The sequence below is a fragment of the Sceloporus occidentalis genome, unplaced genomic scaffold, assembly GCF_023333645.1.
Source record: "Sceloporus occidentalis isolate IW3139 unplaced genomic scaffold, rSceOcc1.0.p SCAF_1, whole genome shotgun sequence".
NCBI classification, from domain to species: domain Eukaryota; kingdom Metazoa; phylum Chordata; class Lepidosauria; order Squamata; family Phrynosomatidae; genus Sceloporus; species Sceloporus occidentalis.
Window position 1 is genome coordinate 80,300,758 of NW_028316981.1, and position 25,844 is coordinate 80,326,601.

General features: G+C 40.5%; 1 protein-coding gene across 3 annotated transcripts in view; it reads right to left on the bottom strand.

The window, feature by feature from the left end:
* Window positions 1–13,278: 13,278 nt before the first annotated feature.
* Window positions 13,279–25,844, bottom strand: part of ZNF346 (zinc finger protein 346) — a 39,919-nt gene continuing 27,353 nt past the window's right edge. For all 3 annotated transcript variants that reach the window (XM_089527221.1, XM_089527217.1, XM_089527212.1), the window contains exons 6-7: window positions 16,295–16,388; window positions 13,279–14,021 (exon numbers count right to left, since the gene is read on the bottom strand). In XM_089527221.1, coding sequence (XP_089383347.1) covers window positions 13,916–14,021; window positions 16,295–16,388 — 200 coding nt within the window. In that variant the 3' untranslated portion in view covers window positions 13,279–13,915. The remainder of the gene's footprint in view (window positions 14,022–16,294; window positions 16,389–25,844) is intronic.

Genomic DNA, 25,844 nt, shown 5'->3' on the forward strand with positions numbered 1-25,844 from the left:
ACACTTTCCATTGATTTACCTGGGACATTAAGTGAACTGACCTATAGTTTTCTCTCTCTCTCCTGGCTCTGTTTTTTAAAAAACTAGTTATACTCCAGCCCACTGGTACCGAGATATATTTAAGGCTGTGTACTCTATTTAGAAGATTGATTTAACTCAGGGGTCCCTAAACTGTGTCCTTTAAGAGATTTTGGACTTCAGCTCCCAGAAGCCTCAGCCATGTTGGCCAATAGTCTGGGATTTTGGGAGCTGAAGTCCAAAATCCCTTAAAGAGCACAATTTGGGGACCACTGATTTAACTGATTATTTAAACTACTGCTCACAACCAGCAAATAAGAATGTAATTTTAAAGATGGGATCACCAGCCTAAAAGAGAATCCAGACTGAGTATTTCACCAAATTCCCCTGTCACAGAAACTACAGTGTGTGCCTTGTATGTGACTACTTCAGATTGCAAGTTTAGATATCACAGAACTGGATGGGACCCTGTGGGCGGGGCCTGTACTCCCGTCTGCACCCTGGACGCACATGGTCTCTTCACTGCCACATGAGTAACAAACTTTCAGATTCGAGACTTAGATGCTCTCAAACTTTACTAAACATTGTAACTTTATCCAAAGTACCCTGACTCAAAACATAAACACAGTTTCCAATGGCTTCCGTTTCTTCATGGTTCATCTTCCGCCCCCTCAGGTTGCGGCCCAAAGCACTTCTCCAACGGCTCCAGCTCAGACTTGTCCCGCCCCATGGGAATCGGGGCTTGCTCCCACCGCTCCCGTCTTGGGTCCCACCGCTCCCCTTCCAAAGTGCCTCCTTCCTTCTCTTGCCACTCCCCTTCCCAAGGGTATCTAAAATCCCCATCTTCCTTGGGGTGCCTCAATTTTACCTCCATGTGCGGTCCCACTCTCAACAGCCCGTGCCTTCCTTGAAGAGACACTGGTCGGTCCTCTCTCTTGGGACTTTGGGTTATTTTTCCTCACCCTCTCCTGACCACATCCTGTTCTTCCGCGTTTCCCTCCAACCCGCGCTCACCTCTCCCTCCCCTTTTATAGCTCCTCCTACTGATCTCAGCTCCTCCCCTTCCTCCTCCCCTGGGTCCTCCTTTCCTTCCCTCCTCATCTCACTCCGACCAACTCTCCCCTCATCCTTCCCCTCTTCACTACAAACCCCCAATACATTTAAGTGCAGTATAAGACAGGATGCTCCTCCATACAAAAATACCCCTAAAAATAAAAACAGGCCCAAAAGCAGCATGCTAGGCTAGCCTTTTTGCTTCACGTGTTAGAGATGCTTCTTCATTTGGGAACATTTTACTGTAAAAGCCCTCACCCAAGATACAGAGAGGCTTACCACCTCATCTGTTGTTTGTAAATAATAGGCTTAAGTCAGAACAGGCATAACTCATTCGTTTCTGTTCTGTGTGACCAAGGAAGGAGGCACAGAAGGGCAAAAGACACTGAGGACATCTATGCTCCTGTCCCTTAAAACCTACTGTACAGTAATAGTAGATTGTGCTATGTCTTCCTCTCTTCTCCTTTTCGGCATACAGCTCTTGGCCAGGAAAAAACTGGTGTTCTGATGGGCTATATGCTTGGGAGTCTTGGAGGGTCTGAAGCTAGTAACACTTTGCTATACCACCAGGAACATGAGTACGCTATTTTGGCATGGCAAGGAAGCAACATTGGATTTTAGAAATCTGAATGATCTCAAAAGATCAGTAACTTTCAAACTAAATTCAGAAAGCAATGTTAACACAATATATGACAATATTTGCCACCAAGCATATTCTATACATTAAATATGGTTTCTTTGTTTTTAAGTATAATCCTCTTCCAAGGGGTGATCCTAAAAATCCTAATGAACAGGAATTACTCCAGCAACTTCTACTGAGGTCTATAAGCAGGTATTTCTTCTCTTAATTGAGAAGTCATTTGTTTATCCAGTTGCCTACAACACACACTGATTTTATACACAATTGTCCTCTTAATACAAGAAGACTGAGTTAAGATTTTTCAGGATTCATACACTGCCACAATATCACTAAGAAACACAGTCTTCTCCCTCCCTCCAAATTAATTGGGTTCACATATTCCCAAAGAAGTTCATGTTGCCCTAACATAATTTCAGACCTCCTATCTTAGAATTTAGGGTTTTGGATTCTAGCCCTTGTCACAGAAAAAGGTGTTATTTGTCAGGATGAAATTAGTTTTCATAAGTCTGGAAAGCAATAAAGTTCAACTTTGTTCAGTTCACCTAACAGAGAGCCAATATTAGCAATAAAATATTCCACGTGTGTACAAGTCTTGAATTCATCTATTATGTCTGGTAAATGTACTGTTTGACACAGGAAGGGGCCAATCCTACCAGGATAGACAAACCTGATTTTCTGCATGGTAAGATGGAGACCTCTTCCTCCATTGGAAAAGACAAAAAGCCAGGGGTATGAGAAAAGAACAGCCACACTGAACTATTAGTAACAAGAATGCTGGATAAGAAAATATAGAGGAACTCTACAAGGATGAAGAGAGCCAGTATGGTGTACTGGTTTGAGCACTGAACTAGGACACAGGGAGACCAGGGTTTGAAGTCCTGCTCTGCCATGGAAACCCACCGGGTAACCTTGGGCAAGTCACACTCTTTCAGCCTCAGAGGAAGGCAAGGACAAACTCCCTCTGAAAAAATTATGCCAAGAAAACTCTGTGATTTGCCTTGGGTTGCCATAAGTCAAAGATGACTTGAAGGCACACAAGAAAGGAGGTGACCACTGTAATTCTGCACTCAAATGTACAGGAATTCTACAACATTCTAACAAGTGGAGTGTGTATGTGTATGTACATCATTTAATTTATTGTAGGAGATTCAGTAGTCCTTCTCAAAGCAGTGTTTCTTCAGGATATCACATTTTCCCAGCATTCAAATTACAAAATTGTTATCAAGCAGAATTCCCCACCCCACCCACAAAATGTCTTGTATCTGCATGGGAATGCTCTGAGAAAGTTACACTACAACTAGTGCTATGCAGCTTAGGTGCTTCTTCATAGTATGCTGAGGGCTCATTTACACCAGGCTTTTAAAACTTATATATTTGTCATTCTGGGCATCCCTTTACAATTTAGGGGCCATTCAGACTACCTTTTACCCCAGATCAGGAACCGAATTATGCACACGAAGTTCATATTCGCTCTGAATCTCCCACAAGCGAATCTGGGGCTTCCACAATCGTTTCGGGGCAAATGCCTCTTAGCGCAGGTCATTTGGAACTGGGGTAAAAGCTATATCTTTTGGATAAAAAATGGGTTTGGCGAATATGAACTTGCCCCCAATCATGATCGGGTCAAGTTCATGGGAGGGGTTTAGATCAGAGGGAGGGCACAGGACGGAGCAAGCCTCCGCTCTCACACCAGGCAGCTTTCTCTCTCTCTTTTTATTTTTTTTAAAATTATTTTTGACAGACTATGCACATGTTTTTTGCTACAGGTAGATAGATATATTGATAGAATGTGGCTGCCTGCCTGTTCCCTTTCCCTTTCATTTCCTTGCTTCCAGCAGCAAGGCACTTTGCAGAAGGCTTTCTTTGTGAATGCTACAATGTGAATGTTACAAACGTTTCTCTTTCCAATTTGGCAAATAGATACAGAATGCTTTTGCTACTGTCTGTAAGGAATTCAGGGGTAGCTGAGGGAAAGCAAAGGATGCATGGCATCCTTTTCTGGCATTCCGAGGTGAGGAATTAATATTAATAACAACAACAACAACATGTGTATGAGGCACTCTGGGGTGGCAAGGAGGGAGGATGCAGGATGCAGAGATGGCATTAGATTGCATTTTGGGGTTGAAAATGGGGACAAGGGAAGATCCATAACCTGCAGTGACCCAAATACCCACAACACACACACACACACACACACACACACACACACACACACACACACACAGAGGAGGTTTTTAAATTTGACAAAATAAGCGTATACTGGCGCCTGGTTTTTTTTAAAAAAAGGAGGGGGGAAGCACTTCCGATTGCCCAATGGGTGTAGGAAACGTCACCTATGACGAAAGCAGAATTTGATTGACAACAAAGGCGCCTTCATTTTAAACGGATTTCTCCACAAGAGCTTAAAGACATTCAGGGTTAAAATACCCTGATTAAGGCAGCGAGCACTTGCTTCCGGAGGGATTCGGGGCGGGGGGGGGACCGAATCTTCCCAGTTCCTTCCAGCGCAAAAAGGTCAGTATGAATAAGGCCTTAGTAAAACTCTGCTAGACCCATTCTGGATATTTTTAAAAAAAGAGAAAGACAAGATTGGCTTTTCAATTCTCTGAAAAAGCAGCTTGGTAGACAGCATAAAACAAACCACAAATTAAAAAAAAATGCAGCTTGCCCTCCTACATTAGTATCACAGGTTAAGTGGGCAGATCATGTGGAAAGTGAGTTGTCCCAATGTAATGAAGAAGTGACCAATCACCCATTCTAAGAGCCACGTAAGATTATTACACTACAATGTTGCAGCATTGCTATTCCACTTTTACTGCTCTGGCTGCTTCCTGGTGCATTCTGGGATTTGCAGTTTAGGGAGGTGCATTTAGAATATTCAGCCAGAGAGCTTTTAGGTCTCACTGAACTACAACCCCCAGAATGCAACAGGAGCCAGCTAGAGCAGTTAAAGTGGAATAACAATTCTATAAGAGTGTAGTTCAATAATCTTCACAATCTTCTTTTTGGTTAGAATATGACTACTTCTATCTTCTACTTTTACTGGAAGACCTTCTGTGTACCAAAACATGCATTTAGATACTGCAGTCCAACTTTCTGTTACTCCTGTTACATCAGGAGTAAAGATGCAGAAAAATGTGGAGGCTACTCTTGAAGAACTTTTAGTATCTTCTGTAAAGAGTAACTAAGGCCCTATACAGACAGCCAAAATAAAGCTGCTTCGAGTCACTTTGGAGGTATGGTGTTTCAATGATGCATGCGTCCTAAGAGTCCTTCGGACTGGGGCGTGGCTTTGGTGCGGCTTATGGACTCTTAGGATGTATGTATCATTTAAACAGCATACCTCCAAAGTGACTCGAAGCAGCTTTATTTTGGCTGTCTGTAACAGGCCATAGTATTGTAGCCATGAGAATTTTATTTTGTTTGTATCATAGAAATGGAAGAGATCCCAAGGGCCATGCAGTCCAACTCCCTGCCATCCAGGGCCCCACACAGCTTCTGTTTAAAAATCTCCAAAGGAGACTCCAACCACGTTATTCCATTGTTGAACAGCTCTTACCATCAGGGCGTTCTTCCTAATGCTTAGGTGGAATCTCTTTTCCTGTAGTTTGAAACCATTGCTCTGGGTCTTATTCTCTGGAGCTGCTGAAAACAAACTTGCTCCATTTTCAGTATGATATCCTTTCAAATATTGCAGAATAGAGTGGTACTACTACTTCCCTTGATCTAGACACTATATTTCTATTGATCCAGCCTAGAAATGCAGTAGCTTTCTTTCTTTTTAGTTGCTGCAGCGCTGTTGACTCACAATCAGCTTGTAGTCTACTAAGACTCCTAGATCCCTTTCATGTGTACTGTTGTCAAGCCCGGTGTCACCTGTCCTATAGCTGTGCATCACATTTTTTTCTACTTAAGGGTAGTACTTTACATTTCCCCCTGTTGAAATTCATTTTGGCCCAACTTTCTAACTTGTTAAAGCCAATTTTAATTCTGATCTTGTCCTCTGAGGTATCAGCTGTAAAGGTTTCCCCTTTGACAAGGTTGTCAAGTTGTGTTTGATTGTAGGGAAGGTGCTTATCTCTGTTACTAAGACAAAGAGCCAGCGTTGTCAAAGACAACTCTGTGATCATATGGTCAGGATGACTGTACAGAACGCTGTTACCTTCCCACTGAAGTGGTAGCTACACCTCCTAATTTGCTGTCATCTGCAGATTGTCATAAGTATGCTCCCTATTGCATCATCCAAATCACTGATAAAGATGTTCAGTAGCACTGGGCCCAAGACATAACCCTGTGGCACCCCACTAGTCACTTCTCTCCAGGATGAAGAAAAGCTGTTGGTGAGCACCTTTCATTTTGGATGGTCAACCAATTACAAATCCACCTAGCCATCACATTGTCTAACCAATACTGTACTAGCTTGTTTGCAAGAATATCATATGGTACCTTGTCAAAGGCCTTAATGAAATCAAGGTATGCTACATCCACACCATTCTCTTCATCTACCAAGCTTGTAACTCTATTTAACAAAAATTAAAAAAGAAAAGAAAAAAGAGAGATTACGTCTGGAATGACTTGTTTTGAGAAACTCATGTTGACTTGGTGACATGGCATTCTTTTCTAATTGTTTACAGACTGTTTCATGATCTTGTTTAAAATCCTCCTTGGTATTGATATCAGGTGGACTGGGCAATAATTGTTTGAGTCCTCCCCCCCCCCCTTTTTTTTTTTTTTTTAAATATGGGATCAACATTTGCCCTCTGTAGTCTGCTGGGACTTCTCCTGTTTTCCAAGAATTCTCAAATATTATTGCCAGTAGTTCTGAGATTACTTCTGCCAGTTCTTTTAATACCCTTGGATGTAGCTCATCTCAATCTGGAGACCAGAGTAGTAGCCAGATATTCCTGTGCTGCATTTTCCCAACTGCATCATCTGCCCTGTTTTTCCCAGGTTGAGCTGTGTTTTCCTTTTGAGTGAACACCAAGGCAAAGAAGGTGTTGACTAGTCCTGCCTTCTCTGTTCCTTGTTAGCATTTTGCTGTCTTCTCCACAGTGGTCCTATCATTTCCTTGTTTTACCTTTGGCTATGGACATAACCAAATATGCTTTTATTCTTTTTGACCTCTCTAGCAATCATGAGCTCATTCTGTGCTTTAGCTTTCTCCCTACATGCATTATTTGTTTCAATTCCTCTTTAGCGATTTCCCCCTTTTCCATTTATTGCACATGTTTCTTTAAAATCTTAGCTCAGTTGGAAAGTCTTTAGACATCTATCCTATTATTTTTAGACACCTCCCATTTTTTCTCCCCAATGGAACTTTCTGAAATTGTGCCTTTAATATCTGACTTTTAAGGAACTCCATCCATCATTAACTTCTTTCACTTTTAGCATTCCTAATTACCCCTAGTATTTCCTTAAGATTACTGAAATCGGCTTTCTTAAAGTCTAGAATGTGTATCTGGCTTCCCCATTCCACTGTATAACAACTTCTAATAATATCAGGATAGTAGAAATCTTTGTTAACTGCTACTACATCTCTCATTTCTGAATGTGTGGTATCTGTTCCAGGAATGCATCATCCAAGTTCTCAATCTGGTTTAGGGATCTCTAGTAGACCCCCATAATGACATCACTGTTATTTATTCCCCCAATAATTTTTACCCAGGATTTAAATCATGGATCTCTTCAGGTATAAACATCCTTGACATATAATACTACCCTTTCCTCCTTTCCTGTTTGGTCTGCCTCTCTGAAATAGGTTATATCCCTCTATTACTTTATTACTACATTCCAGTCATGAAACTCATCCCACCAGGTGTCAGTGATGCTATTATATAATATTTGCATAGCTATTTTAAGAGGTCAAGTTCATCTTGTTTATTTCCCAGGCTCTGTGCATTAGTGGAGAATGTTAGTGGGGAACGTCCCCATTTTCAAAAAGGGGAAAAAAGAGGATACCAACAATTGTCATCCAGTTAGTCTGACATCAATACCAGGAAAGATTCTGGAGAAGATCATTAAAAAGAGAGTCTGTGAAAATTTAGAAGGCAATGCCATAATCACAAAAAGCCAACATGGTTTTCAGAGCAACAAGACAAATGCCAGACAAATCTAATCTCTTTTTCTGATAAAATTACCAGCTTGGTAGATGAAGGAAATGCTGTGGATATAGTATATCTTGATTTCAGTAAGTCCTTTGACAAGGTTCCCCATGACATTCTTGCAAACAAGCTTTTAAAATGTGGGATAAACAAGGTAACCGTTACATGGATTTGTAATTGGTTGACTGGCCGAACCCAAAGGGTGCTCAACAATGGTTCCTTTTCATCCTGGAGAGAAGTGACCAGTGCGGTCCCAAAGGGTTCTGTCCTGGGCCCAGCGCTATTCAACATCTTTATCAATGATTTGGATGACAGAATTGGGGGCATACTTAACAAATTTGCAGATGAAACCAAATTAGGAGGAGAAGCAAATACCCCAGAGGATAGGATCAAAATTCAAAATGACCTGAATAAACTAGAAAGCTGGGCCAAAGCTAACAAAATGATATTCAACATGGAGAAATGTAAGGTACTGCACTTAGGGTAGAAAAATGAAATGCACAGCTATAGGATGGGGGACCTGGCTGAATGAAACTATGTGTGAAAGAGATCTAGGAGTCCAAGTAGACCACAAGTTGAACATGAGTCAACAGTGCAATGTGACAGCTAAAAAGGCCAATGCAATTTTAGGTAGCATCAATAAAAGTATAGTGTCTAGATCAAGAGAGTAATAGTGCCACTCTATTCTGCTTTGGTCAGGCCCCACCTGGAATATTGTGTCCAGTTCTGGGCACCACATTTCAAAATGGATGTTGAGAAACTGGAGCATGTCCAAAGGAGGGCGACTAAAATGGTGAAGGGCCTGGAAACCATGCCCTATAAGGAATGCCTTAGGGAGCTGGGGATGTTTAGCCTGAAGAAGAGAAGGTTTAAGAGGTGATATGATAGCCCTGTTTAAATATTTGAAGGGTTGTCATTACTGAGGAGGAAGCAAGCTTGTTTTCTGCTGCTCCAGAGAACAGGACTCGGAACAATGGATACAAGCTACAGGAAAAGAGATTCCACTTCAACATTAGAAGGAACTTCCTGACAGTAAGGGCTGTTCGACACTGGAACACACTCCTTCGGATTGTAGTGGAGTCTCCTTCCCTGGAGGTCTTTAAACAGGCTGGATGGCCATCTGTCGGGGATGCTTTGAGACTTCCTGCATGGCAGGGGGTTGGACTGGACGGCCTTTGTGGTCTCTTCCAACTCTACGATTCTATGACACCTAAGACCATGATCATTTTCCCTATCTGCTTATTTAAAGGGTTTTCTCTCCCATGATTGGGTTCTTGTACTATTCACTCAGTTTTCTCTATAATATTTGGGATATTATCTCCAGCACATGATGAACTCCTGTCATCAAGAATACTGTCTCCCTCCCCCATGTAACTCAGTTTAAAGCCCTCCTGAACAGGTTTGTGAGATTCTTAGCAAAAATGTTCCTACAAATTGCTGTCAGGTGCAACCCATCACTTGCCAGATGTTCATCTTCATGAAAATGTAGAATATGTTCCAAGAAACCAAGTCATTCTTGACAGCACTAGCTGCAGAGCCAGTTGTTCACTTCTGCTAGTCTTCTCTCCATTCCTTGTCAATGTCCTTCAACTGGAAAGAGAGACGAAAAGACAACCTGTGCATCAAGGTCCTTTAGCTCCCTATCCAGAACCTCATAATCCCCTGCAATATTGTTCATATCGATTGTGTAGCTCCAAAACCACAGAATGATCCCTGGTCCTTCCACATATATCTGTTACATTCCTCCAAATGTCTATCTGCTGAGTTTGGGAGCTGATCTCCTCCTCAGAATCATCTCGTGTGTGTTCCACATGCAGGACAGTCTGTTCCGCTCCCTCCGAGAAAACATCATGCTCCCTAATATGCTGAAGAGTAGATAGATAGCCCTCAAGTTCCTGGACCTTCTCATCCAACAGGACAACCAACTTGTACTTGCTACAGGTATAACTGCCTATGTCCTCCATACCACCACTTCTTAAGTAGGCACTGAAACAGAAAGCAGGCCTTGTCCTTGAAACCCCCCCCCCCACCACCACCGTTAATACCCACAAAAAACGCCTGTTTGCTTAGTTCCAGGAATGGTGCTGCAGCTATATAGAGAGCTAGTGGTTGCTAGCTCCTCTCCCAACCGTCTGACTCACTTCCTCTCAGCAGCTGCCTCACTCCCCTGAGACCATGTGTTCAGCCGGAAGACCTGGGCCTACAAACAAAAGAACAGAACACTAACACTAACACGCACAAAAACAAGCCTTCTTCCAGCTCACACAAACCAACAGCCTTACCCCAACAGTCGTTACCCAACAAACTCTCCTTAAAGACTCCGAGGTCGGGGAGATTAAACCCAAAAGACACAAGCTCTTTTCCACTGTCACATGCAAAATGCATGCTAGCCAAGCCCCAAATGCTAACATCTTAGTTCTTTTGGATCCTGATATGCAATAAACCTATCCATGGGCCTCTGACTCTGACTCCTCTATTATCATGGTTTAGTCTTGTAAGCATTTTGGGCCTCAATTTTAAACTATGTTACGTATCATCCAAACTCTTCAGAATAAAAATCTAAAGAAATAAATTGCCTACTCTTACTTAGTAAATAGAACGACTTCCCAGATTCTGAAGAGCACGTCTTCTGTATATGACATTAGTGCTATCTGAAAAATGACACAATGTTTGGCCTATGTCTTTGTATTCTTGCTTAGAGTTTTGGCTCCCAATATTTGAATCTAATAATTGTGGTCAAAGCGGAAGGCAGCAGCTATGTCTCTAATCCACAGTGCCGCTTCAAGCAAGCTCTTTTCAAAACAACTGTAGATATAGGCATGGCTACAAGCATTTCCAATCTATGCTCCTTAAGTGAATTTCTTATTTTATATCATTTCTTTCTGAGAGAAGCATTCAGATTTTCTTGGAACAAAGCTTTATGGTGATACCTAGCTCCAAAGGGAGACAAATTGCTCAAGGGTATAGAGGTGGCACAAGGAAAAACAGAACAAGTACATTTGTTATGAACAGAAAAAAAATGCTTTAATCTATCAAATGATGAAGCCTGACTATTTAAAGGAAAGAAAGGCAAGAGACAAATAGAAATTCATGAATTTATCATCTGCCAGCACACTGATCATTTTACTGATGTAACAAAATACTTACTTATTCTTGTACTTGCCAAAAATATTAACTGTTAGCAACAACAACATAATGTAATGTATAGTAAAAATCAAATCTAAAACCAGAACTCCATGGAGGCAATCATGGTGTCCAGGTCTCTGCTCTGTAGACTGAGGATGCTCACTGGGTATGTCAGAAATCATATTCCAAATACAGTGAAAGATGTTGGGAGAATTCCAAAGGACACAAATTAAGAGCAGAAGATGAAGCTTCTAAATCAAGGCTTATGCATACACAGCTATTGGCAAGTCAGAAGATACAGAGTTGTCCCCTCAGTTATTCAAAGGAAAGTTCTACAGCAGTGATGGTGAACCTTTTACAGACCAAGTGCCCAAACTGCAGCCCAGACCCCACTTATTTATTGCAAAGTGCCATGTCCCTCTGACTTTCTAGTAAGAAACTCTGGCAAACTCTGTGCTAGGGCAACAGCATATGTGCCCACAGAGAGGGCTCTGAGTGCCACCTCTGGCACGCGTGCCATAGGTTCGCCATCACTGTTCTACAGCATAAGTGCTCGTGTAGCTTTTCTTTATACATGTCAGAGCAAATCTGTATGCACATGCTTCTTTTACACTTTCCTCCTTCTCACTTTAGTCATACCATTTGATAAACGCTAAACAAAAAAATGAGGTGATGGGGGCAGCTGACAGGAGATACTTTCCAATCTGTTGCAAATAAGAAATGCAAATCCAAGACAACTAATCTCATCAACCCTATCATAACTTAAAGTTGCAAAGATAAACTTGACATTTTTTAAAAAACCACACATACACATTTTCTGCTTGATTTCCAGAGGTGGAGAGTTATCTTCCACACAAAAGCCTGGTAGTATCAAAAAGGAAAAAGCAGGTAATGCTGATGATGATTCCTTATGTAGAATGAACTGCAATATATCATCATTGCAGATATGAGGAATACAAGAAAATGCACTGATAGTCTGGCTTGACCTAAATATTACCTTGATTAACATTACTGCTAGGAAAGAAGTGAAACAAAGACACACACCCTTAACTTTTCTAGGGTGGCAGAGAGGGAATAGGTATATACATACCTACCAGAGGAGCTGTATATAAAGTGTACAGTTAGTAATATTCATATGGAGAAACAAAGACTACCAGCCAATAATCTCACCCCACCAGAAGAAGAGGGCATACAAATTCACATGTAATGCTAACAGACAAGATAAAGGACAGGACTCTGAATTTTCATATCCAGTTCTGAAAACATTTTTGCCATCAAGATTGTTAGGAATGTAATAGAAAATAGGAGAACTGATACAGTACACAGAATTGAATTACTCAACAGAATATATGGGCCTTCTACTAATTATGGGACTGACTCATGAGTTAAACTTGCAAGCAGGGGCATACTAAAGGTTATAGTCAAGATTGATCGTGAAGCAGATCACAGAAAGGCAAAGAAGAAAAATAAGAGCTACTGTTTGTTTTAAACAAAAGCAGAAAAGGGTAGGTAAGAGTGAGTATCTCACAATGTCCCAATTTTATGCCATGTGCTATAAACTTTCTTTTTGGACAAGTAAGACAGAATTTTAATTAACTTCTGGAAACAAGCCATCTTGTAAACTCCAAACTAACCTAGATGTTAGCAGACTTCAAGTTTACCAGATCCTTGTACACATGAAAATGGAAAGGAAGTGGCCAATACATAATCTCATTTTATCTCCTTTCCAAGTGAATTATGGAATCAATTCATCTCAATCAGCACTCTCATCAGGCACCTACATTCCTTCCTGAGTCTCAGGAAGTTATTAGAAATAGATCTCTAAAATAGAATCTCTAGAGCACAGAGACAATTCAGAAATAGATTTTGCACAAATGGAACTGTAAGGGTTAATATATAAAGGCTTTTTAAGGTAGGGTATCTACAGCCAGAGCCTTGAGAGGTGGCAATTCAATTTACAAAGCTTAGAACTGCTATGCAAAGTACTGTTCTCTCATTTAGAATGAGGACAAAGATGATATCAGGAATAAGAAAGGTAACAGCAAAATTTAGCTTCTTGTGTCACATTTCTCTTGGTTTTGCCATTCCTGTGTAAATATCTGCTAAAATTCTTTAAACTTCTGAGAAATAACAAAATTTAGAAGTCTCCACTACATCTAGAGATTTTTGATAAACATTTTAACACAACAGAACCTTGTATACACATCTAGGTTCAAACACAGTTTCCAATAAGAAGAATTTGAGGAACTGAGAAAGAAGTGCAGTTTGCTGGAACCACTGCTAATTGCTTCAGCAGGGCCTCCACCTGCTTGCCCTTCTGAAGCAGATTCGTCACAGTACTAATGGAAACAATTTTATTAATCACCAGATGTTCCAGAACCAAAATCTGCAGAACAACAAAAAGGATGCAAATGGCAAACTGATGACCTAGGAAAGTCTTCACACAAACCCAGTTAATTCAGGAGGGAGCAAGACAAACACAGCAATGTAATGCTCCATTCCAGGTGAGGAGAATATCATCATTCATCTGTCTGTTAAGCCCATTTTATATCTCACACTTAACAAGCACTGTTACCAGGAATAACAAGCTTTCTTCCAAAAGTTCATCTCCTCTGGCTGGTACTGGATGTAGAATTTTCTTCTGCTTCTTCTAGGCAGAAGGAAAGGATGGGCTCAAGATGGAACACTGTCAGATGCCAAGCCTTGCTTGTGTCAGACACAACCCCCACCCCACCCATCAGCTAGTACAGCAAGAGAATACACAATGAAAACTATTCTAAAGGACTGAGCAAATGTCAACTAGTATATCTGTCCTTTCTAGCTCCTTTAGCCAATAGTTAGTCCTCACCCTGCTAATCCAGTACACTGCAGGACAGGAGGGTTTCATTTAGCCAGAGGAACAATAAAATCATAGTGGGCTGGTAAAAGATGTTCACTTTTGGCCACTGGCAATCCAAAAATAGCACTGGAACGTGTTCTAGAGATCTTGGCTGAAATAGCTGTAACCATCAGGGCCGGTTGTCTCCTCCCGTGTATACAGCGTCCTCGGATACCGAGCTGTAACAGGAATTCCTCCTGGTATACTGTAGAATGAGATAAGGAAGGACCAATGAAGATTATTTATACTCTTTCAAAATACATTAAATCAATTGCCTACATCAGGTTGAAAATCCTACTTGCAGTGTTCTAGCCAGAAATGTTAGGTTTGCCATTAAAATACTAATATCTTAATATACAGCAGACTTGACAAAGAAAATGTATCAGTATGCTGCATGTAGCATTCAATAGACTTTCATGGACTACAAGTTACCACAGTAATCTAGCATTACCCAGCTCAATTACACTGAAATTTTGTTCATTTAATTCATATCCATTGAGTCTCCAGGTTCTGTGGTGACTCCATGGTATTCTAAGTGACCACAGAAAAATGAATACATAAAAAATAATCTGTATGTCAAAGGATGTAGTAGAAAGGTTTTCCTTTTATTCTTCCCCATCCTGAAAACTCGTCATGTTCTTGCACACAATACCGGGCAGCATGCCCTTTGTGAAAGGTTTTGCTCTATGCAGTTTTTTGAGAAATCCTCTGGTGATTTGGTCTTTTTATGGCAGGTTATATTAAGATGTTTTTATTGCAAGCTTCATCCAAATGAAAAATGTTAGGGAAACTGAATGGTAGTGTGTATGACACCTTGAACTTGCTGCTCATAAAGAGAGTAACCAAGGAGATAAGAGGGCTGATGTCTCAAAGTGCTTGAAGCTCATGTGAAGAAAACCAGAAGACAACATCCATACTAAAGAAGGTACAGTTGCTAATTGTCTTCTTTGTATTTCTTCAGGCGAAGTGAAAGAGAGTCAGATGAGATGATGTCATTTGGAAATTCTGCACTGTGCTCATTTGGCTTATAAATGCCACTGTTCCTGAAAGTGCTTATTTTGGTACAAGCAGACCTTTTACTTCAGTATCCCATATTTGAGAAGCTTGCAGATTAATTGGATCTTATTACAGGTAAGCCAAGAGAACTACTGTAATTTGTACAAAAAAGGATTGTTATAGATTTTTTAAAAATCAGATTTTTTATTTTTGTTAAATTAAAAAGTAAAGCTATTAATTTCCTCTTAAGTATGAGGCTAACGTTAAATAATCCAAACATACAGTTGGTTTCTAAATAAAACAGTATCTCTTCCAGATACATTGCAGCAAACAAAGGTTTTCTACGTAAATGAAGAATCATTAAAAATTGTTTTTCAAATACAGTGCGCCCGCGTCATATGCGGACGCACCATACGCGGCTTTCAGCATATGCTGAAAGCTGCCAGAAAGCCTGCGGAAGCGCGCAAGGTGATGCATCCCATTAAGAGTTTTGGGGTGCGTGCCTCTGGCGCCGCACCGCGTCACGCACAAGCCTCATTATTTTCAATGGGGCTCGAGCATACGCATTTTTTTAATGCGAGGGGGGGGGTTGTGGTGGTTCCAGAACAGATCCCCTGCGTAAAAAAAAGCCACACTGTATGCATATTTATGACCTACCTAGAAACACAAGCATTTCATTTTCATCTGATCAAATGCTTCACCTGCACACTAAGAAAATCTTATTTCAACCTATCAGATATGGACAGATGGGCCAGGAAAAGTATGCAAAATATATACCATATATACTCGTCTATAAATCTAAAAATGTATGTCCAAAAATTGAGCCCAAAATCCCAGGTCGATTTATTTACAGGTCAGTATGGTAATGTGATAGCAGCTCTTTCAGATTTCCCCATGTGGTAGGGACAGAGTTTCTTTTCTTCTTGAACCAAGCAGGAAAAGTCCTGGATAACTGCTGTTAAACAGAGTCCCTCTCCTGCCCCTTCTGTTTGGGTGAAGGCTGAAGCAAATAGCATCACTTAGAGTCTCTCTTGCTGTGCACACACATACACACACTGAAAGAGCCTCCAGGTTTTACCCTTGACTTATCCACAGGTCATGGCAAAATCCATAATTTTGGCCCCAATACCTGTCCTTGACTTATACATGAGGTTGACTTATAGTCAAGTATATATGGTATAGTATGGTACAGTACAACCAACACATGTAAGGCCTGGTTGTAACAATGAACACCTAAAAACAATATTATATTTGTACATTAATACATTTTATTTGCCATATATACATCATTGTTTAGGAAATGTGTATCTTCATTTTAATAATTACAATCTAATTATTAAATGTAACCCATATTATAATAATAATAATAACTTTATTACAGCCATTTGGCCAGCACATGTAACCCATATTTGTGACAGAGCTTCCTATTGTGGCAGGATGCATAATTAGCTACTCCAGACAGCAGAACATTTAAACACTTACTGGTTCTTGTGTTTGAAGCCGCTGATGTGAGCTTGGTACTGCTCTATGGAGTTCAGTACTATATTACAGTCTTCACAGGGATAGCCTTTTCCAGCTGAAAGACAGTGTTAAATAGAAGCATGGTTTATGGGAAAAAAAAATCTGAATGTGAATTAAGACTTGCTAAATGGTATTCACAGTGATTATGCTAAAGACTGCTAAAGATAACATCAGGAGCTCTAGGTAATGTGATATAGCTTCTTGGTCACTGTCAATGAAAGGTAACTAACAGCATGCAGCTTACTTCACTATGCTAAACATTCATAGGATACTCTGCTCAGAGTCAACTACACATCTGTGACTATATCTCCCAAAATTTCTATTTGTACTTTACCACAACTGGAGAGGGACTTGCATTTGACTGAAATATTAATGCTGTGGTTTCATGATAGATTGCAAAAACAGAGTAAAAAGGCACTATCATGTTTTTTTCTGCTGCAATGCTATTTTTTCTATTTCTTTCTTTCTCAGATTCAAACATTTACCAGAGGGAAGCAAATTTTTTATTTATTTAAAGAAACTGAACTGGATGTACCAGATTAGATCATCTTTTATAAATATTACAATATATGCAATATTTGTTGACAGATTTTCTTCACAGTTGCTTTATTGAAGCTGTTTGTAAAACTTCCAGTGAAAAGATTTATGTTAGATGTTAGATCATCTGGGAAACAACGTCAGTGACAGGGAAAATTTAGAGATGAGGAATACATCAGTGTTTTCATGAAAACACTGCAAAAATGTTTTCTATGATATAGGAAAGGATGAAAAATGGGTATAGTAGCGGGACAACTGTGAACTAGATGCTTAAAATATGTTTAGCTCAGAAAGAAATTTATTAGGCAATATTGCAGAATGGCTACTTAACATGTGATCCCAACTACTTGTAGAATCACTGGATTACAGACAGACAAATTAGTACCTCCTAATTCTAATTTGAACAGAAATCTGATGTGTTCTGCCTTTGTTGCTTTTTCCTCTGCTGAAATGGCCCCAATGTTCTCTCTCACTGGGTTTCACCCACTATAGTAAATACCAATCTCTTCAGTAACTAAACTATTGAACTAACCTTTTCTTAACGCTTGGGGGAAAAAACCTCTCTTCAACAGCTTTAAGCACTTCTGAAAATCTATGTAAGTAGGAAACAATAATTCTGTACAACCTGAAGTTACATCAGAATAGTTTCATCTAGCAAATGCGTCATGGAAAATAGATGGCATTTACTGACAAAATGAGGGGTTGATACTTACCAAAAATGGTCCTTCTAGGAAGGCTGAAGGAGTAATCCATTACTAATGGGTTACTCCCTTATGCCAAACGCAGGAGACCAATTCTCCAATCTGTTATTATTGTTGCTCCTTACTCTCTCCTTCAGTTTGTTATATAACCTTGCATGACTACACAATTGAACAATACAGAAAAGTTTACAGATAGCTTTATCAGTGTTCCTAGAATGGCCATTCTTGGTAACAATCAACCACTTTTAAACTATTGTTGTTTTAATTCTTACCACTTCTAGAATGGTTGTGTTTAACAGGGTCTTCCCTTCTGCCTCGGTCCCACTAGATGTCAGGAAAATATTCTTCAATATTGATTCTAAAATTTGGTCTGTAAAATGCTTCTTGGCAACCAACTGACTTATCAGTAATAAGTTTTTCTTCATTTCCTTGCTCTAAGGATGGCATGCCTGCGCCTACCTAAGTAGTTTTAGTGATGTTTCTAGTCTCCAGCATCTTTTTAGTGTGGAGGTACAGAGCACTTTTCCATCCTCATCTGATTCTGAATTCCTCCTTTTCCTCTTTGTTAATTCCCCTTTAGCTGACATTGCTTTCCAACTGGCTATTAGTTTTTTTTTTTTTTTAAATTACGTAGAATTGATTATTAATTTAACACTAGATACGTAGAGAATGAAAAGTTATTTGACCAGATGGCAAGGTAGAAGAAAAATTGAAGGAAAGAGTAAGGAGCAAAGGCAGTAACAGATTGGAACATCGATCTCTTGCCTTGGACACCTAGCACAAGGTATTACCATTACCAGTGATAGTGGATTTCTCCTTTAGCCTTCCTTATAATCCTGATCCTGTTATAAAACTTATTTATATTGTGCATTTCTATCACATCATGGAATATGCGACCCAAAATAAGAGTTTATGGGATAGAAGATTGAGGGCATATATCTCCACCATCCTATGGATGCAATATGTGGTCTGAACAAGTTGAACCATCCACTTGAGAACATAATGGCAGCCATCAGTCCTAGGCCTTTCCCTTTGTTGTTGTTGCGTGCCTTCAAGTCATTTCTGACTTAAGGCAACCCTAAAGTGAACCTATCATAGGGTTTTCTTGGCAAGTTTCTTCAGAGGGAGTTTGCCACTGTCATCCTCAGCCATGCTGAGCTCCAATATCTAAACTTACATCCCTACCATGGCTATGGTGTTTTTATTCTGAGTGCCTTGAAGCATTTGTTCATCCTAACCTGCAAGTACTGTAGCTTTGAAATGCTTAGATCTTAATAAAAGTTGACATTTTGGGGGCCTCTGCTTAAGGACCTGCTTCTATTTGCTCATTTAAAAAACAAAACAAAACAAAAACAGCCAAACAGGTGGATTCTAACCAAGGACTGGAGTTCTATAACTTTTACTCTAGAATGAAGAGAAATATAAATATTTTAAGAAGTCTAATGAAAGAGTGTTCTAAAAAGAATCAAACTGATAGTTTCATAACTCTCATGACACTAGTTTAAATACTATTGGCTCCTGCTCACTTCTTTTGCCTACTGGTTTGCAAGTCACTGCTTTTGATCTATGGAGGGCACTTTCAGCATGGTAAAACAAAAGCAGGACAAGAGCAGAAAATACTCTGTACAACTGATTTCAGACACACTTCTACTCTGTCTCCATTAAGTGAACCATTTCCTTTTAACAGAGGCTGTTCCGGATGTGTAATGCATTTCTACTGGCCTATCCTCTTGCTGAAATTAATTTATTTTGGAAAGAGGATTACATTTATAAAGTAGTATATGTTGGGATGAGAAAAGCCTGGAGAGAACACACTAGGCATCAGGAATGCAAGCTTAGCAGAAACGAAGTTGGAATATGTTTTAACTGTATAAGGGGATAAAAGGATAACTGAGAAGGTGACAAGATATAAATGACAAAAAGAGGAACTATTATTAGTATTAGCAGCAGTGTAGGATAAAATACTTAAATAATCTGAACTTGGGAAGCTGGTTCTACATTTTTTAGAGCTTTAAAGCTTCTTCTGAATTCAGACAAGCAACTAAGTAGAGCCCATTGTTTTCATCATTTCTGTTCATTCCACACAATAATGTCCATGTTGTTTTCAAGTAAAGCAATTTCAAATTGGAGATTATAGCTTACTATAGGATACATATGTTTCTTTCCTTGCTATTCCCAGGGATTCTCTCCATCATCACTGTTTCATTCTGTCCCATCATTTTCTCAGGCTTGTTTGGTGGGAAAAAGGAAGAGGACCTTCTTGGCTGCTGCTCTCACTTTGGCACTTCCTCCCTAAGGAAGCCAGAATGGCCCATCCTTGCCCTTCCATCAGCAAGTTGAAATATTTCTATGCCACCAGGCTGACTGGCGTGGGCTTTTAATGCTGGGCGGTGCTGTTTTAAAATTTGCATGTAGTCATTTAATGAATTTTAATGTTTTAAATGTTTTCAATTTCGTAAGTTATTTTAAATAACTTTTATATTTATATTTTATTGACTGTTTTCTGTAATTTAATCTGTATTATTTTAAATATGCTCTCAGCTACCTTAAAGTTTCATTATTGAGAGAAAGGCGGGATATAAATTAATAAAACAAACAAAAAATAAACAATATTCACTTGCCCTATAAACCCACTGCAACTTGGATAAGAATTAGTTCTGTTAGCTGAAAACAGCACAATTTGTTTACCATTGCTGCTGTTTTTGTATTCTCCTGCAATTCTTACCAACAATATTTCTGTCCACTTTTTCCATGGACATTAAGAGCTGTGACTCTTTCATTCTGGATTTCCCTCACAATTTGATTTATATTAAAGAAAATATATTATTATTTAATTTGTAATATATTTACAGTTAAATAAGTACCTTCTTCTCGGGGGCGGGTTATAGACCGCCCATTTGGGGCAGTCTGGACCCGCCCCTTTCCCCGGAGTATCGGGGCTTCAGTGGCTACACCGGCAGCCGCTGAGGCCCCGATCCGCCGCTTTTCAGGCTGCGGGGAAGCAGCAAAACGCTGCTTCCCTGCAGCCTGAAAAGGGGTGTCCCTGGGGCTTCAAGCCCCAAGGACACCCCGCGGCGGCGGGGAGGGGGAGAAAGGGGCCACTTGGCCCCTTTCTCCCTTGCTTCGCTGGGCACAGCCATCTGAAGGCTGCGCCCAGCAAAGCAAAGCGGCGCCGCGGACCAAGAAGGAGCTCCGAAACAGAGCTCCTTCCTGGTCCGCGGAAAGGGCGCCCTAGGTGCCCTGCTGCGGATTGAGGACGTCACGTCCGCGCCGCCCCGTCTAGAGGCGGCGCAGCTGTGACGTCCTCACGGCGGCGGCCGTATGGAAGGGCCGCCGCCATTTAGTGCGTGATGAGCACGCACTAGGGTTAGGGCGGTGCGGAAGCACCGCCCTTTTGTAACCCTAGTGCGTGCTCGTCACGCACTAAAGTGCCGGTGTGTAACCGGCCTATGCATACTTTTTGAATATTATGCATTTACTTTTAGAAGAACTACACTTCTCCCCTTTTCTTCAGGGGATTTTTGATGCCATTTTTAAGTTGTCAAGATTCTGTCAGTTAAAACATATTTTCCTTGATTATTATTTCTACTGTTCTAAATAGATTATATTAGGACTGAGGCACAATATTTTTATTTGGGAACTTTACTCCCAAATTTGGGATGAGGGGCAAGGAGGAAAAAACGAAGCTGAAATCACTATGAATTTTGGCACAAAAGGCAAATTTGGGTTTAAAGGGGCAAAATGCACCAGTGACAGCTCTGCTCCTCCTGCTTCAGCTGGTCATTTAAAAACAAACAAACCATCCAAATATGTTTAAAATGATGCTATTTGATTATGGAGCATTTAACAGGGGAAAGAAGAAGTCAACAAAAAAACTGTTCCTGCTGCCAATGAATTTTGCTGTCTGCCTTCTGAACTGCCACTAATATTTAGGTGGCTATTTAGATGTACACTTAATTTATCCCTTTTTGGGGTTTATGTATATTCCTAATAAACATGTTTATAGAGAAATATTAAAAGAAACAGGAAACAGAAAGTAACTTTGCAAACTGTTACAGAAAACAAAAGACCTTAGTAGCTGTAAACTACAACAACATTTTATTAACACTCAACACTTTAAGCCACAGTCTACATATTTAACATTTAAGACTGCAGTCCTATGTTCACTTACTTTAGAATGAATCCTGTTGCACACTGTAGTTCTTATTTACAAGCAAATGCACAAAAGCTACATGTTTATTTTCATGGGAAACAATAAACAACACCTTTGATCCTTGTGTTTAGTCTGTCATTGTTCAGCCTAACAAGGTTTTAATATGCACTTTGGTTTTCTCTTTCATCCATCCACTGCCTTCTGTGCCTTCATTACATTTACCTGCTAAACAGCACCTTCAGCACCAATTATTAAAGCTGCAATCACAAATGATTCTTTTAAAAATTATTTTATTGTTTATCCGACTAATTCTTCCACTTTAGTCAATACTTGTCTTTTTCAAACTAGATAAAACTTGAAACTACTTTAGGACATGATAATATGTGGTGTAGTGGTTTGAGTGTTGGACTACAACTCTGGAGACCAAGGTTCAAATGCCCTTTCACAGGGCGAACTTGGGCAAGTCATTCTCTCTCAGCCTCAGAGGAAGGCAAAGGCAAACCTCTCTGAACAAATCTTGCCAAGAACAGCCCAAGATAGTTTGCCTTAGGGCCGCCATAAGTTGGAAATGACTTGATGGCACACAACAACAACAACATACTTCAAATACACAAAAAGCTGTTGACCAGGCGAGGTGTAAGGTTTGTCTCATAGAATCGTAGAGTTGGAAGAGACCACAAGGGCCATCCAGTCCAGCCCCCTGCCATGCAGGAAATCTCAATCAAAGCATATCTGACAGATGGCCATCCAGCCTCTGCTTAAAGACCTCCAAAGAAGGAGACTCCACCACACTCCGAGGGAGTGTGTTCCACTGTCGAACAGCCCTTACTGTCAGGACATTCCTCCTAATGTTGAGGTGGAATCTCTTTTCCTGTAGCTTGCATCCATTGTTCCAGGTCCTGCTCTCTGGAGCAGCAGAAAACAAGCTTGCTCCCTCCTCAATATGACATCCCTTCAAATATTTAAACAGGGCAACCATATCCTTTCTAAGTTCTAAGTCAGGGATAGGAATTATGTTGCCTCTCACAAGCAGCACTTTAGGGAGATGGGTTGTGTGTAGTCTTTGGTACTCTAAAGCCCCTGTCTCCCATTTTTTAGAGTGACTCCCACTTTTGCAGCTGAAAAAAAAATACCTGCACTTTTTAGCATTAAAACCTGGGGGAATGGCACCTCAAAACAGCCTTAAACCATTAATAATCATCAGAAAATATCATGTCTGGCAGTGCAATCCATTTCAGCACAGAGACTGTCTCTGATACTCTGCATCTCCTAGAACAAGGATGGGCAAGGTATGGCCCATGAGCTGTATGTGGGCATCCAAGGCCACTTTGAGGCTCCCAGAACCTCATCGCACACAACTTTTTTTTAATCAAAATGCCCCCCCCCCCCGGCTCCCGCCTAGAGAGTATGAAGGACAAATCTGCACACAATTAAAATACAATCAAACACCATATATAGTCTCTCCTCCACATCCCTGGATGCGACCATTCACAGCTTGAAAATAGTTTTAAAAAATAATTTTAAAAAAACTTGAATTTGCCATTCTATAAGGGAGCACCATTTTACTATGCCATTGTATATAAGGAGACTTAGGTATCCATGAGGTTAAGCATTCATGGATTTTGGTATTCACCATGGGTCCTGGAACTGACTGTAGACATGTTTTGGGGTGGGAATGTAGCCAATGTGGGACTCTCCATTCTTGGCAGTTGGCAAATTTGCTCTAGGTGTTAATTTGCACTGTCACCCAGACATGTTGACTCTCCCCGGTCCCCGTACTGCTAAAAATTGGGGGAGGAGTCAAAATTGACATTATACTCAGTTGCAGCTCCCAGAAACCCCCCAAAATCATCAGAGGTCAGAATGAATTCTAGTCACTTCCAAGTTGGGATTCCAGATTATTTTTCAGTCCTGAGGCTAGCTGTGGGTCTGCTGCAAGGGTGTGTAAAAACTGGCCCCAATACCTAACACAGCTGCCCAGTTCTGATCTAAGTGATTGACATAGAAGTTGAAGAGTATGCGGATCAGGACAAAGCACTGTTAACACCTCATTCAAAAGCTTGCTCTGGTTTAATGACAAAGCACTGACAAGCATTCGGAATAGTTTTCTAGGATTTCTCTAGAATCTGAGAGTTGGAAGAGACTACAAGGGTCATCCAGTCCAATCCTCTGCCATGAAGGAATACACAATCAAAGCACCCCTGACAGATGGCCATCCAACCTCTGTTTAAAACCTCCAAAGGAGGAGACTCCACCACACTCCAGGGAAGCATGTCAGGTGGAATCCTTTATTTATTTTATTTATATGCCACCTTTCTCCCAGGCCAGGATACAAGATTGTTTCCATAATATATTTAAAATGTTTACAAAAAGTTGAAGCAAAATTTTAAAAATATCACATTAAAATACTATGAATCTGATAAAAAACAGAAAAAAGTTATAAATGGATAAAACATACATCTACATTAAAAACCTTATCTGTTTAAGCATTAAAAAGCTTGCTTAAGTAAAAATGTTTTTGCCTGCTGGCAAAAAGAAAACAGGGAGGGGGCCAACGTAGCTGCCTTTGGGAGGGAGTTCCATGTTAAGGAAAAAGCAACATGGGACATACAGTGATTGAAATAAAACATGTATGTGAGAGTCAGGGTGACTCAGCAGAAGCAAATTAAGAGCCACACAGGTGTAGAAGGTAATGGAATTAACAAGTCCTGAATGCCAAGGACAGAAATGTAAAGTGGATAATTGAACACACCTGAGAATTGTTAAGTGGTCAAGGCTGAGATGATGAAATCATCAATTCTGGGTAGAAACAAGAGAACCAATGAGAGTGGATGTACACGCCCACTGGGTGGATACTGACAAGAGTGGGTGGTATGATCCAAGGACTATAATAATGGCTATGATTCCTAATGTATTGTGTGGGTAGTAGGAGTGAGGAGTATTGTTGTATTGGATAGTTTTGGAGCTGTATATAGTAGAATAAAGTAGATCTTTTATATAAGACTACTGAGTTGTCTGGTGTCTTGAGTGAAGACACAAGAGCCAGCTGGATCCTGAAGAAGTGGGAAGACTTCTGTGGAAGCAAGAGTGAGAAGGCTTGGAGAGTTTGTCAGGGTCTTCAGCCTATTCTCTGTAACTCTGCTGTTTTTGAAGCAAAGCTTTAACCACTGATCAAAACTGGTCAGCGCCGGTGCGTAACAAGGTGGTGAGTTCGAGCCAGAGGTGAAGAGCTACAACTCCCATCATCCCTGACATTCCAGAGGGTGGGAACAGCCACCGAGAAAGAGCTCTCTTGTGTCCTCTGCAGGCAAGTTTGTGATGGTGGTGTGACTGAGAGAAAGAGATGATCTTAAAACTCTGGCAGATATAGGGAAATATGGCTTTTCAAACAGTCTTGACCTAAGCTGTGTAGGGCTTTATAGGTCATGACCAGCACTTTGAATTGTGCCCAGAAATAAACTGTTAGCCAATGAAGCTGTTTCAACAAGGGAGTTAACACGCTCCCTGTAACTGGTCCCGGTCAGCATTCCGGCTGCTGTGCTTTGAATCCGCTAAAATTTCTGAACCGTTTCCAAAGGCAGCCTCACATAGAGTGTGTCAGGGATGATGGGAGTTGTAGCTCTTCACCTCTGGCTCGAACTCACCACCTTGTTACACACCGGCGCTGACCAGTTTTGGCCAGTGGTTAAAGCTTTGCTCTAAAGCAGCAGAGTTACAGAGAATAGGCTGAAGACCCTGACAAACTCTCCAAGCCTTCTCACTCTTGCTTCCACAGAAGTCTTCACACTTCTTCAGGATCCAGCTGGCTCTTGTATCTTCACTCAAGACACCAGACAACTCAGTAGTCTTATATAAAAGATCTACTTTATTCTACTATATACAGCTCCAAAATTATCCAATACTCCTCACTACTACCCACAAAATACATTGGGATTCATAGCAATTATTATAGCCCTTGGAAAACACCACCCATTCCTGTCAGTTTCCACCCAGTGGGTGTGTACAACCATTTTCATTGGTTCTCTTTGTTCATCCCATCCCATCTCACCTTGTCCACTTAACAATTCTCAGGTGTGTTCAATTATCCACTTTGTATTTCTGTCCTTGGCATTTAGGACTT